The sequence below is a fragment of the Hemiscyllium ocellatum genome, chromosome 12, assembly GCF_020745735.1.
Source record: "Hemiscyllium ocellatum isolate sHemOce1 chromosome 12, sHemOce1.pat.X.cur, whole genome shotgun sequence".
Taxonomy (NCBI): domain Eukaryota; kingdom Metazoa; phylum Chordata; class Chondrichthyes; order Orectolobiformes; family Hemiscylliidae; genus Hemiscyllium; species Hemiscyllium ocellatum.
Window position 1 is genome coordinate 43,298,691 of NC_083412.1, and position 13,329 is coordinate 43,312,019.

Here is a 13,329-nt window from a genome sequence, read left to right on the forward strand (position 1 = left end):
CTGATAGATTCAAAATCCTGGAACTCCCTCCTGAACAGCACTGAGTATATCTACATCACATGGACTTTAATGATTCAAAATGACAGCGAGCCACTACTTTGTCTATTAGGGATAAGCAATAAATACTGGCCTAACGAACAACGTCCTAAGTATGAATGAATGAATAATTAAATAGAAAATTCCAAAGCATACTAGAAAGTAGGAGCAAGGATTGAAATAAAGGGTTTTTGGACTTCATCTCAGAGTTGCACTAACCAGTAAAACAAATTGTTGTGACGTGAAAGTGAATGCAAACTTAAAAAAACTGAAATCCCTAAAATGTCTCCAAAACAATTCTCATTAATGGGCTAAATCTCAATAACTTGCATTTACATTGCACCAACCTGACTAGCTTAAAATTTCCTTTGGTTCCAGGGATATCTGAAGGGAACTCATCTGGTGTACTGCTACCACACGACCTGTAACAGTCAGGCCTCGGACAACTAGGATCATCAAGTTTGTAAACCTGAAAAGTTAAAACTAAATCAATATAGAAAATCTTGAAATATCACAAAAGACAACTAAAAAATAAAATACTGGATTAAATTGAAAAACAGCAAAGCTATGAATTGTTTAAATGGTTTTCCTTTGGTCTGGCTCACAAGGAGCTGGATACCTGTCATAAAATCTTTCAACAAGACCATATTTTTTTTCAAACAAGCATTCCATCAAACATGTGCATTTTGAATTACAAAGGTGACAATGTCCAGCTTCGAGCTACCCTGAATGCCTCACTATGTACTCACAATACAGTATTGCCACCATCTATTTAATAGTTGCATAAACACACAACCACTACATTTGAAGTATATAGTTTATTTTTAGATGTTAATAGTTTACCTTAAAATCTAAGAAATACCAAATTAGGAAGCAATGATCTTGACAATGTCATAGCACAAATAAAAGTGCAAGTCAAAAACCACATACAACTTAAAGTCAACATGAATTATGAAGTCTGAATTACATACCACCCTTCAATCTTGAGTTTTTTTTTACCTTTGCATTGGCATATCCGAGCTTGATAGTAATATTTCTTTCCAGTTCATTTTTAAATCGGACAGTCTGAACACCAGAAATAGCTTTAACTACAGTGGACTTGCCATGGGCTACATGACCAATTGTGCCTAAGGGAAAACAAGTTGTTTAAATACTTGACACTGTTACTGGACAGAACATGCCTGAAAATCTGAACTAAACCCCAGTCAAAAACAAATTCAGCATTATTTTTTAATTAACTGAGAATCAAAGAGCAATCTACTTCTAAAGGAACATGCAATTTCTTCAAACAAAATCATAAAATAAACTTTTAAAGCTTTCAAATACCAAATAATGTAAAAATTCACACATTTAAAGCCTATGTTAATCAGAGGAACTTCTTTTCGCAGGTAGGACAGGGCATCTACATCATTATATACTCTCCTGGCATTCTTGAGATTACCTTTTGAATTAATCAGAGAACAATGCAGTACAGCATAGCAGAAAAGCAACTTATAGCAAACATTTCTTTTACTGCTTAAAGTTGCCTCAGTGACACGTTATTCAGACACTCATACTATCAGCACATATTACAATTCACTTTTGACAAATATTCACAATATTTATGGTCTTGCATGGCTCTGAAGTAACATCAATTATATCCTTTTCCTTATTCACTTCAGAATTCTAAGAGCACAGAATTATAATAGGATAATGGGCTTCACTGCTCACTAGTTGGCAACTAGTTAGTCACTGAGTTTTTTTTTATTTAACCGATTTTTCTAATCAAATGTTCAGAGGTGTAATTATATAAGGCATGTTGAGATTTACAGGACATTGGTTAGGCCTCTTCTGGAGTACTGCATCCAGTTCTGGTCGCCCACTTAGAGAAAGGATATTATTAAGTTGGAGGGGGTTCAGAAGAGATTTATCAGAATGGTGCCATATACAGAAGACTAGAGGGCACACTTTAAAAGGTGAGGAGAGAAATTTTAAAAAATACATGAGGGACTTTTCTTTTACACAAAGTGCTCTGCACAAGAAATTCCTGAGGAATTGGTGAATGTGGGCATAATTTCAACGTTTAAAAGACACTTGGATAACTACATGAAAATGAAAGGATTGGAGGGATATAAGGAAGCAGCAGGCAGGTGAGACTTGTTTAGTTTGAGATTATGTTTGGCTTGGACTGATTTGGCCAAAGGGTCTGTTTTTGTGTAGCATGTGTCTATGACTTCTGAAGCAGGTGAGACTTGAACCCAGGTCTCTTGGCCCAAAGGTAGGAACGCTACCACAGTACAAGAAGGCCATCCTCTGTTTCTTGCAGCAACTCTGAAAATATTTCAGCTGCTTACAACTGAACAGGTATTTATAGATCTCAATTACAAGAGTTATGGCATTTATCATTTCAGGTTGTCTACTGCAAATACATGCAATTCATACAAAAGTACACAAAAGGCAAATCTTCAACCAGCTAATCAAAATAAAATCAATGATTAGCCTTGATTTTATTTTATGCCGTTACAAGGGATCCTTCATTTAAACATGTACCATGATATTTGACTAAGCTTTAATACTACACATTTAAATTTTTTTCATTAAATGTTTACCACAATTGCCCAAAACTTATGAAATTGTCAAATGGGATTATGGTTATCTATTAGTGTTCAAATAGTGCCCAGAATTAAAAGTATTAAATTTTGCTGGTGGAAATGAGATTTGGTAGAGACTCTCAGTAGAGAACAAGTTGTCCAATTGACTTAGAGGACACAAACCCATATGGAAAAAGGGAATAATCATTAACAAGATAACGAACAAGAGAAAGTAACAAACATGTCTTTTGAAAGTTTTCAACGCAAGTTGTAACACAAGTCAATTCAACGTAACATTTTGGAGTAGGATGCTCAAGTTGGAGCTCATCCACTCCATCCATTATTTTTCTTTTATTCCCCTTTTATTTTGCAATCTTCAGCCAGCAACCTGGAGCAGGGCAGGGACAGCAGTCAGTGAGGCCGGAGCAAAGATGGCTACTGATCGGGAACTGGTGGACCTGGTCAGACCACATGGTAGCCCCTACAGAAAGACTGTATTGTCTATCTTTTTAGCTTTACTTACTTCTAACACGGCACCATTTGTTGGCGACATTGTACACTTTTCATTGTACTTGTGTTCTTTTGTAACTTGAGTACACATGACAATAATCCTACTTCTCATTCTGAAGATTTTAATTATTTACATTTAAGGGAACTTGTGACTAGACAGAATTATAAAAAGACTGGCTTTCATGTAAAATAACTGATAAATTCATTTATCAGAAAATATTCTTAATATCTTTTGTTTTTAAAATGTCCATGGCTCCAACATGTTGCATTAAAAGTAGGCATCCAACTCCAGTAGAAAACAAACATTGATGGTTGTATGTTTTCTGAGATCTAACATCGATTAAAATTTTAAAATATATAACATAGGTACTAAATTAACCTAGAGCAGCAAGACTACTACTATTTTCTGGGGCTATAGGTTGTTAGAATGCAAAGATGGCCTTTACTAAAGAGATGCACTTTTCCTGCTAGATGAGAGAGATTAGGAAGAATTTCCATGTTACTGATGGTTATATCTGCATTAAGTGTGTTTGGTTGCGAATCCTATCAGATCACATGGATCAGCTGGAGTTGCAGTCAGAGGTAATGAGGAATTTACAGGAACTGGAGAATGGGATGCACAGCAGTTATAGGGAGAAAAGCTATTGATACAGTCAGGTAGATGGGTTACCACCAGGAAAGGTAAGAGAGAAAGGGAGGTGGTCTGCTGTGATTATCTTCATCTCAAACGAGTATCCTGTTTTGGAAAATGTAGGGGGTGATGGATTCTCAGGGGGGATATAACATGAACAGTTTCTAATACCTAGACAGATTCTAATATAACTAGGGGTACGTCAGGTTCCAAGCGATTGATCGTGATAGGGAACTCTCTATTCAGAAGCACAGATGTTTCTGGAGCAAATAATGAGAAACCAGAATGGTGCGTAGTCTCCCGAGTGTTGGAATTGATAGTCATAGGGGAGGTGCCAGAAGACTGGAGGTTGACTAATGTGGTGCCACAATTTAAGAAAGGTGGTAAGGAAAAGTCTGGGAACTATAGACCAGTGAGCCTGATATCGCTGTTGAGCAGGTTTTTGGAGGGAGTCCTGAGGGAAAGGATTTACATGTATTTGGATTGGCAAGGACTGTTCCAGGATAGTCAAAAAAGCTTTGTGCATGGGAAATCATGTCTCTCAAACTTGGCAGAGTTTTTTGAAGTAGAAACAAAGAGGATTGATGAGGGTAGATCTATAATGGACGTGATCTATATTGACTTCATTAAAGTGTTCAACAAGGTTCTCCATGGGAGACTGGTTAGCAATGTTAGATCTCATGGAATATAGAGAGAATGAGCCATTTTTGATACAGAACTGGCTCAAAGGTAGAAGACAGAAGGTGGTGGTGGAAGGTTGCTTTTCATAGAGTGGAGGCCTGTGATCAGTGGAATGCCACAAGGATTGGTGCTGGTCTACTACTTTTTATCATTCAAATAAATGATTTGGATGTGAACATAGCAGGTACAATAAGTAAGTTTGCAGATGACACCAAAATTGGAGGTGTAGTGGACAGCACAGAAGGTTACCTCACATTACAATGGGATCTTATATCAGATGGGCCAATAGGCTGAGGAGTAGCAGGTGGAGTTTAATTTAGATAAATGCAAGGTGCTGCATTTTGGAAAAGCAAACCTGAGCAGAACTTATACATTTGACAGTAAGGTTCTGGGGAGTGTTGCTGAACAAAGAGACCTTGAAGTGCCAGTTCATAGTTCCTTGAAAGCGGAGTCTCAGCTAGATAGAATTGTGAAGGAGGCATTCAGTATGCTTGCCTTACTGGTCAGTGCACTGAGTATAGGAGTTGGGACGTTATGTTGCAGCTGTACAGGACATTGGATAGTCCACTTTTATAATATTGTGCAGAATTCTGCTCTCCCTTGTATAGAAAGGATGTTGTTAAACTTGAAAGGGCTCAGAAAAGACTTACAAGGATGTTGCCAGGGTAGAAGCATTTGAGCGATAAGCAGAGGCTGAATAGGCTGGAACTGTTTGTCCTGAAGCGTCAGAGGCTTGAGGGTGTGGTTTGTGTGTCCTTATTGAAGTTTATCAAGTCTTGAGGCGCATGGATAGGGTAAATAGACAAGGTCTTTTCTCTGGGGAGGGGGTGGGTGGGTGGAGGGGGAAGAATCCAGACTAGACAGCATAGGTTTGGGGTGAGAGGGGAAAGATTTAAAAGGGAGTTAAGGGGCAACGTTTTCAAGCAAAAGGTGGTGCATGTATGTAATGAGCTGCCACAGCAAGTGAAGGAGGCTGGGACAATGACAACATTAAAAGTCATCTTGGATGGGTATATGAATAGGAAGGGTTTAGAGGGATATGGGCCAAGTGCTGGCAAATGGGACTAGATTAATTAGGATATCTGATCATCATGGACAAGTTACAAAGAGTCTGTTTTCATGCTGTACATCTCAATGACTATGTAACAGAGAAAGATAACTCACCTATATTGATCGTAGCTTGCCTGCTGATAACTTCAGGAGAGAGAGGTGTTAATTTACTAACGTCCTGTTGAAAAAAAATGCATTGGATCAGAAACATAAATATTTAATATTTTGCTTTTGGCCAAAGCTGGTCATCAATCTGCTTTTTTCTCCACAGACAAGAAAAAGTTTTTCTTTTTTGTCACAATTGTTGCCCACTTTGCCTTTTGTTCCATGATATCTTTTTATTTAATATCTCCAACCCTGTAATGCACCCCAAACTTTTCCTCCTGTTTTTCCTACCTTTTCCTTCCAACAGTATATTACTGATATTTCCTTCAATTCTAAAGTCATTCAACCTGAAACATTAGCCGTTTCTCTCTCCTTGGATGCTGCTACACATGCTGAGTATTTCAAACACTTGTCATTCCAGATTTCCACCATCGCCATCATTTTCCTTCTAATTCAAACAATAATCAATCCCACTCCATGCCTCAGTCAGAATTAGTAAAACATATTACAAATTAACCCTTCCCTTCAGGTAAAACAAATTCCAGTTTGGGACTCCAATGTTGTAACCTGCAGCTGCAGTATAACTGTTGCCAAGTTTGGTGATTTGGTACTAAATAATAACCAACTCACAGATGGTTCATTTCCAACTAAAACATCCTACAAAAAGATGCTGCATCTTTCCTCTAAATCTGAGAAAAGTTATTTTGGCAAGGCAACAGTGCTTCCAACAACCTAGATAGCAGCCACAAAGAGATGGTCAGAAACAGAAGTTGCTGGAAAAGCTCAGCAGGTCTGGCAGCATCTGTGAAGATAAATGGAAGTTAGTGTTTCGGGTCCCATGACCCTTGGTCACCAGACTCAAAATGTTAACTTTGAATTTTCTTCATAGGTGCTGCCAGACCTGCTGAGCTTTTCCAGTAAATTCAATTTTTGCTTCTGATTTACAGCATCTGCAGCTGTCTTTACATATAGATGGTCACTGGATTACAAATTAAAGTCATATGAAGGTACTTATTAATATAAATTACAAAAGGCAGGAATCCATATTAGCCATGAAATCACCTTTGCAATGCCATATCAATTTGACAGGCTGCTGAGATATCCACGTTCTTTTATTAAAGGAGTTATACACTCTATACTCCATTAACTCAAACTTGGAAGTGCCTCCAATTATCTTAGGCCTGTTTCCCAGAATTGCTTGCCTAAATCTTTCTGCCTCCCTCTCCTTATCATTGTCCATCTCTTTGAGCAAGCTTTTGATCACATCCAGTATCTTACATGGACTAACATCGATTTGTCTGATTTGACACCAATGAAATGGATGGATTTCTACTTTCAAGGCCTAACAATAAAGCCTAAGTTCTTTGTTTGCCTTTATCCACCAGGTAGTGATGCCTTAACACCAGTTCTCATTTCAGAGTCAGATATTCAGACCTTGAATTTTAATGTGAAACCTTGAGAGCTAACTTTGTATACCACTTTGCCTTACATCAATTTGATTAATACTGCCTCCAAATAGACCAGAGCTCTATTGCAATACAACTTTCATAAGTACAGCCTCACAAAACAAGTTTTAACATTCTCCCAATAGCATTCATACATGTCTGTAAACCAATCCCAAATCACTGTCGGTGGTGGACAGCCACTTTCTTGTAGTCATCCATCTTCCAAACAATTATCCACAAATCACTCAAGAACCTCAGATCTGGTGGCATCTGTGGAGAGAAGGCAGAGCCTTGGAGCCTCTCTGAAAGAGGGTCACTGGACCCAAAATGTCAATTCTGCTTGCTCTTCAAAAATAATGCTTGACTGGCTGAGGTTCTCCAACAATTTGTTTTGATTCAGATTTCCAGAATCGGAATTCTTAGTGTATTGAATTCTTCCCAAAATAGCTTGCTAAACAAAGAAAACTCAGTGCATTCACAAATTCAGAAAAAGCACCAAATCCTGAGCATCTGCATCCTTTTAGTCTAAATACCTATTTGGATTTGATACCAGATCATTTTTTCTATTCCCATAGCTAACTGCAAAGCAAGATAAGGAAATTAGTGTTCCCAGGTGGTGAATTGATATTTAGAATGGGAATCTCCAACCATTATACCACTGGCAATTTGGTCTGCAACTAAATGCTAACCTGCCCACTTTTAATTGGCATTTACCAGAATTTCAAGTTTTCATATTCTCTCTCTCCCCAACCATGATCATCACTAATCAATAAGGACAGTTGCTTGTATCAGCCTAAAAGCAATAACCATTAACCTTAATTTGAACATTGTCAGAAGTAGCATTTTAGGCATTGCCATTATTTTGAGAAATAGTCTATTTCCTGAAAAATCCTGTAATGTATAAAAGTAAAATGCACATGATAAAACTAATAAAATTATTCGAAAATGTTACAAAAACATCACTTCATACATAATGATGCCAGCAGAAAAGAAATTAACAGGCTCTATCCCTTCCACCTTTGCTTTCCTAACCACCACAGCCACTCAGGTCTTTGACCAGATCTTGGGTCTGTAAGTAAACAAGTTCATTCCAGCAGCATACAGGAAGCCATGTCTGCTCATGAGCAAGGATGACATGTATGTTACAACATGTAGACATTCTGGATAGGAATTCCTAATCCCACCTACAAAATGCAGCACAATTCAATTTGCAGGACAGCAGAAGCAGGTTAAAAGACAATCAGCAGAATGAGCTACATGGTAACTTCCATGCTTCTATCAGCCCCCCATGCATGCAGTGAGCAAATCATGATTTTCTTACATCCTTTGGGACTTGTATATTATTCAATATGCCTCATCTGAAATGATCATCTTTTGACAATTAACTATTGTCTGTTTTCCTAATCCAACTCATTATATTCATTTTGTATATTCTTTTCTTATACCCCCTTTTCTAATTTATCTGTAAAATCTTCCAGTTCTGCAAAACAAATGTACCCGAAATGTCAACATTTTGTTTTTATTTCATTATTAAACATTGTCCTCTTTCCACTGTTAACTTGAAAATGGCAAACATGCAAAATTGTTTTTTCCCCCCATACCCTAGCCAAAACCAACATATGATGGCAAGTACAAGGCAAAATCTCACTGAAAGCAAAATATAATAAGTTGCAGGTGAAAACATGGAGAAGTAGTTTTCTTAGATGATAATTATTTTACTCAATGAATCTGAGGATTTATGCATATAATTCCATAAAATTCCTGGATAAAATTGGCTTCATCTCAGTTTTAAATTCTACCAGACTTCACTGTCTTTGACGACTTAATACTGGAGATCACTCGAGTTTTGTTTTCAACCTCCAACACAGACTTATTTTGCTATCCACTCATTCTGTTCCATCATTTGTGGACCACCTTTCACTTCCTGGAATCTCTTCTCTGAATCCCTCAGTTTTCCAAAATAAACTCTAATTTTCTGTGTTTTTAAGTACAATTCTCAAACATTTGTTTATTCTTTTCTAAATCTAATACTTGACATCTTCTTTATAAACCTAGTCTATTAAAATGATGTGTATGAAGTACTAAAAATGCAAATCTATTTCACATTAGCAGGATTATTGTTCCATTAGAGATCTTAAGATATTAGAATTAGAGGTAACTTTACTAAATCTGAAATTAACATGGGCACAATATACAAAATATTTACTAATTCAAAATTAATACTGCATTTAAAATGCAGTTTGCCAAATAACGATGTTAAAAAGAGTTTTTGAAAATTCACAAGTGAGCAGATGCTTTCTAAGCATATCGAGGGAATATCATGAAGGTTTTCAAAACCAAAAAAAACCCAGAATAACAGAGGGAAAGACGTGGGCCACAGACCCTCAAGTTTGTTCTGCCATTCTATTAGATCCTAAATTTACCATCATTTTTCACTATTTTGATACTTCATTCTATAAAAATTAACTAATCACTCCAGCTTAGACAGCTGACTGTGTAAGAACATTCCTTCACAGAGTTTAAAAGATAGATCTGAATTATGAAGCCGGTTCAATATTTGGCAACTGCTGATTCCATCAATATATCAATCTCCTTTTATACTGCGAAAACAAACACCAACAGCATTCACTGACCATTCAAATGTCAATTCACAGCATATCAATTGCCCTGCAGACTTAATATCTGATGTCGCAAATGCCGGACAAATGTATAACTGAGAACTTTACACCATCGAATGCCAGTCAACCTATCATACCTGAACCAGCTCTTTGGTATAGCTGGTCGTCAGCTCCACCCCACTGCTCTCTCTTCAATCCTCTTCATGTTTCCCATTGAATGTTTCTATCCAATTCTCTTTTAGAAAACTGCTGTTAAAGCTGCTTCCACCACCATAACCAGTAGTACGTTCCAGATTATAACTTGATGTTCAAGGTCATCGTTTCTTTTTAAAAAACAGTTCAATCTCATATCCTGTGGTTACCTATGTTTCTGCCTTCAGCTACAATTCTACTGTTTTACTCTATCAAAACATTTCATGATTTAGAAAACCCCTCTCAAAGTCTTCTGCTACTTTTGCTCAATGGACAGCACAGCTTCTTCAGTATCATCATACAAAAAGAAAACTCTGATCCTGATGCCATTTTAGCTACCTCTTATCTACATCCTCCAACGCAAAGAGATCTTTCAAAATGTGACATATAGAGCATAACTACTCCAGCTTGATTTGCTTTCTTGGATTCAATTCAAGCACAAAGGATGCTGAACAGGCAACAAATGATCCACTTTATTGTGCTGTCTTCATTTGGTGCATTTTTGCTGACAGAGGCTTGGAATAACACTTTTGCTTTTGTATGCTGTACCTCCATGAGAAAAAAAACATTTAACTGTTTTCTCCAATTGTTCTGCCAAACACACCTAATGTCTTTACTCTGTGGGAGGCACGAACAGAAAATTTGCAGAAAACACAAAATTGTTGCCGAAATTAAGAGGATAACTGCTGGGTGATACATATGTTTTGGTTAAGTGAGCAGAAAAGCAACAATGGAATTCAATCCAGAGAAGAAAGAAGTTATGCATTTGAGGAAGGCAAGCATAGCAAGGGAGAGCACAGAGAGGATAGAGGAATAGGAGACCCGGGAATCTGTGCCCACAGACCTCTGAAGGTAGCAGAATAGGTTGGCAAAGTGTTAAAGATAGTAACTAGGATTCCTTCCTTCATTGTATGAAGTCCAAAACAGGGACTTAATACTAAATTATATAAGACACTGGTTTGGCAACAGTGGACTTTTGTCTACATTTCTCGTCACCGCACAAGAATTGTCCTCGTGGGAACTGAAGATTTTACAAGAACATTGCCAGGCCTTGAAATTGCAGCTTTGAGAGAAGACTTGACAGAGAAATGATTTGGAGGTACCAGTGTTGGACTGGGGTGGACAAAGTTAAAAATCACAACACCAGCTTATAGTCAACAGGTTCATTTGGAAGCGCTAGTTTTCAAGGCACTGCCTCTTCATCAGGTGATTGTCCCACTGATGAAGAGGCAGCACCTCAAAAGCTAATGCTTCCAAATAAACCTGTTGGACCGTAACCTGGTGTTGAGAGATTTTTAACACTGATAAGAGAAAGGTGGTTTTCCTCAAAAAAGTGTTGTTTAAAAAATGATGGGGTAGCGTTGACAAGGCAGATCCGATTCCCCAAGTGGAGGGGTCAATAACCTGTAAGATAGGGGATATGAGAATAGACCCTTTCACTTGGAGGGCGCTGGGTGTCCAGAATTCCCTGTCCGGTTTGGTGGCTGAGGCAACAACCCTCAACTAACTTAAAAGACACCGCTTCTACTGTAAACTGCAAAATTACAGATATAGCGCTGGAGTGTGAAATCAGAATGGGAGGGCTAGCTTGTTTCAGCCGACAGGACAGGCTGAGCGGCGCCTCTGTAACTGCTCCACGGTTCTTGCTTAATCACCCCTCCCTTTTTAACTAAAGGAAAACATTTCAAGAGGCTGGATGATGGAGGAGGAGGAGGACCGGACACTACATTGTTACTCCATGTGTGCAGGGACCGAGCCCGAGACGAGACTGGCACCATTTCTCTCCACGTAACCTCCCCTCTCAAAAAAAAATCACGTCTCACCCTTCGCCAGAAATATTGAGAAAACTGGTTTCGGGTTCACAAATAACGCCAGCGGGCTTTATGCAGGAACGGAAGCCTTGGGGAGGGGGAAATCGGGCCGGGCCGGTCCAGCTTCAGCAGGCAGGCCGGACAGACACAGTCTGTTCCTGTCCACCGATCCCTGCGCACTCCCTTTCTACAGGAACCCTCTAGGCCCGCGTGTGTCTCCATGTGCCGACCCGGGAAGCTGCGAGTGAGCCCCAGCCCCGGGACCAGTCCCTCTCTCCCGCCCCCAGCCCGAGCACTCACCAAGGAGCCGAGATCCTGCTTCGCCAGGTGCGGTTGGCCTACGGTGACACCGGCATCGTCTCCCGTCATCCTGCTCTGGGCCTCCCGAGCCGAACCGCCCGCCAACCGCCGCTCCCAGAATGATGCAACCCTCCCAGCGCCAACGACACCAGGCCGTGTCCAAGATGGCCTTCCGGCCACGGCTCCGGAACAGGCGCCCCCTCTGGCACTGCAGCCTCTTCACACCCAGGAGCCGCAGAACGTGCAGCCAAAAGGTGAAGTTGGGCAATTCGGTTTTAAAGGGGGGCGGAGATGGTGTCCTTACCGTCCACCGGTTCACGTCCCACCCGTTTCAGAGGCATGTTTGTACAAAGAAATAATTATTCCATTGACTGCGGGAAGGAAGGAGGAGGACATGCCTCCATCTGCATTAACGGAGCTGAGATGATGAGTGTCGAAAGCATTAAGTTTCTCGGAGTGGCAGTAACTGACAGCCTGTCCTAGACTTACCATGTAGATGCAATGGTGGAGAAGGTACAGTGCCTCTTCTTCCTTAGGCAGTTTAGAAAATAGCTAGACAAGGAGGAGGCTTGAAGAACACAGCAAGCTAGAGACTGGCTTAGAATATAGGGCATGTTCATAAGGTCCCTCACCAACTTTTACAGATGCACCATAGAAAGCGTACTATTATAATGCATAACAGCCTGGTACAGCAACTGCTCCACCCAAGACTGTCAGAAACTATAGAAGGTTGTTTGTACATCCCAGTCCATCACGGAAGCCAACATCCCAATCCATAGACTCCATTTACACTTGTTGTTGCTGCAGAAAGGCTGCCAACATCATCAAAGATCTCTCCCTCCCCATTATTGAGCTCCTACAACCTCTTCCATCAGGCAGAAGATCCAGAAGCTTGAACACAATCACCAACAGGTTCGAGAACAGCTTCTGCTGTTATTAGACTGATGAATTGATTGTCTTGCTTCAAATAATATTGATCTTGTTAATGTTGATCTTGCTTTGCACACCCCCGTGCAATGTAACCTTTCTGTCTCACGCTGTCTAAGCATTTGTACTGTTCGCAAAGTAAAGCTTTTCACTGTGTTTAGGTATATCCGTACCCATGAAGACAGCCTCAACTGTGATCTTGAGTTCATATTGCACGACATGTAACCCCACTACACGGTTCTGTATTTATGAAATCTTCTTATTGTCCTGTTTTGACACAATCACCTTGATAATTTGTTATGATCTCTCTACAGTTGTACAGTTTTGGATTACTTGTTGCTGTGGTTAGACCCTCGCATGTGACTCTTGGATCTATTATGTTATTCCAGCCATTTGGTTTGTCTCCAGCACTATCTTATTTTTAAATTTTTGTATTTATCTCTCTGCCTCAAT

At 39.5% G+C, this 13,329-nt stretch overlaps 1 protein-coding gene across 1 annotated transcript in view; it reads right to left on the minus strand.

The window, feature by feature from the left end:
- Positions 1-12,088, minus strand: part of eif2s3 (eukaryotic translation initiation factor 2, subunit 3 gamma) — a 33,105-nt gene extending 21,017 nt beyond the window's left edge. The window contains exons 1-4 of the mRNA XM_060833527.1: positions 11,950-12,088; positions 5,593-5,656; positions 1,036-1,163; positions 384-505 (exon numbers count right to left, since the gene is read on the minus strand). Of these exons, the coding sequence (XP_060689510.1) occupies positions 384-505; positions 1,036-1,163; positions 5,593-5,656; positions 11,950-12,018 (383 nt within the window). The 5' untranslated portion in view covers positions 12,019-12,088. The remainder of the gene's footprint in view (positions 1-383; positions 506-1,035; positions 1,164-5,592; positions 5,657-11,949) is intronic.
- Positions 12,089-13,329: the final 1,241 nt, after the last annotated feature.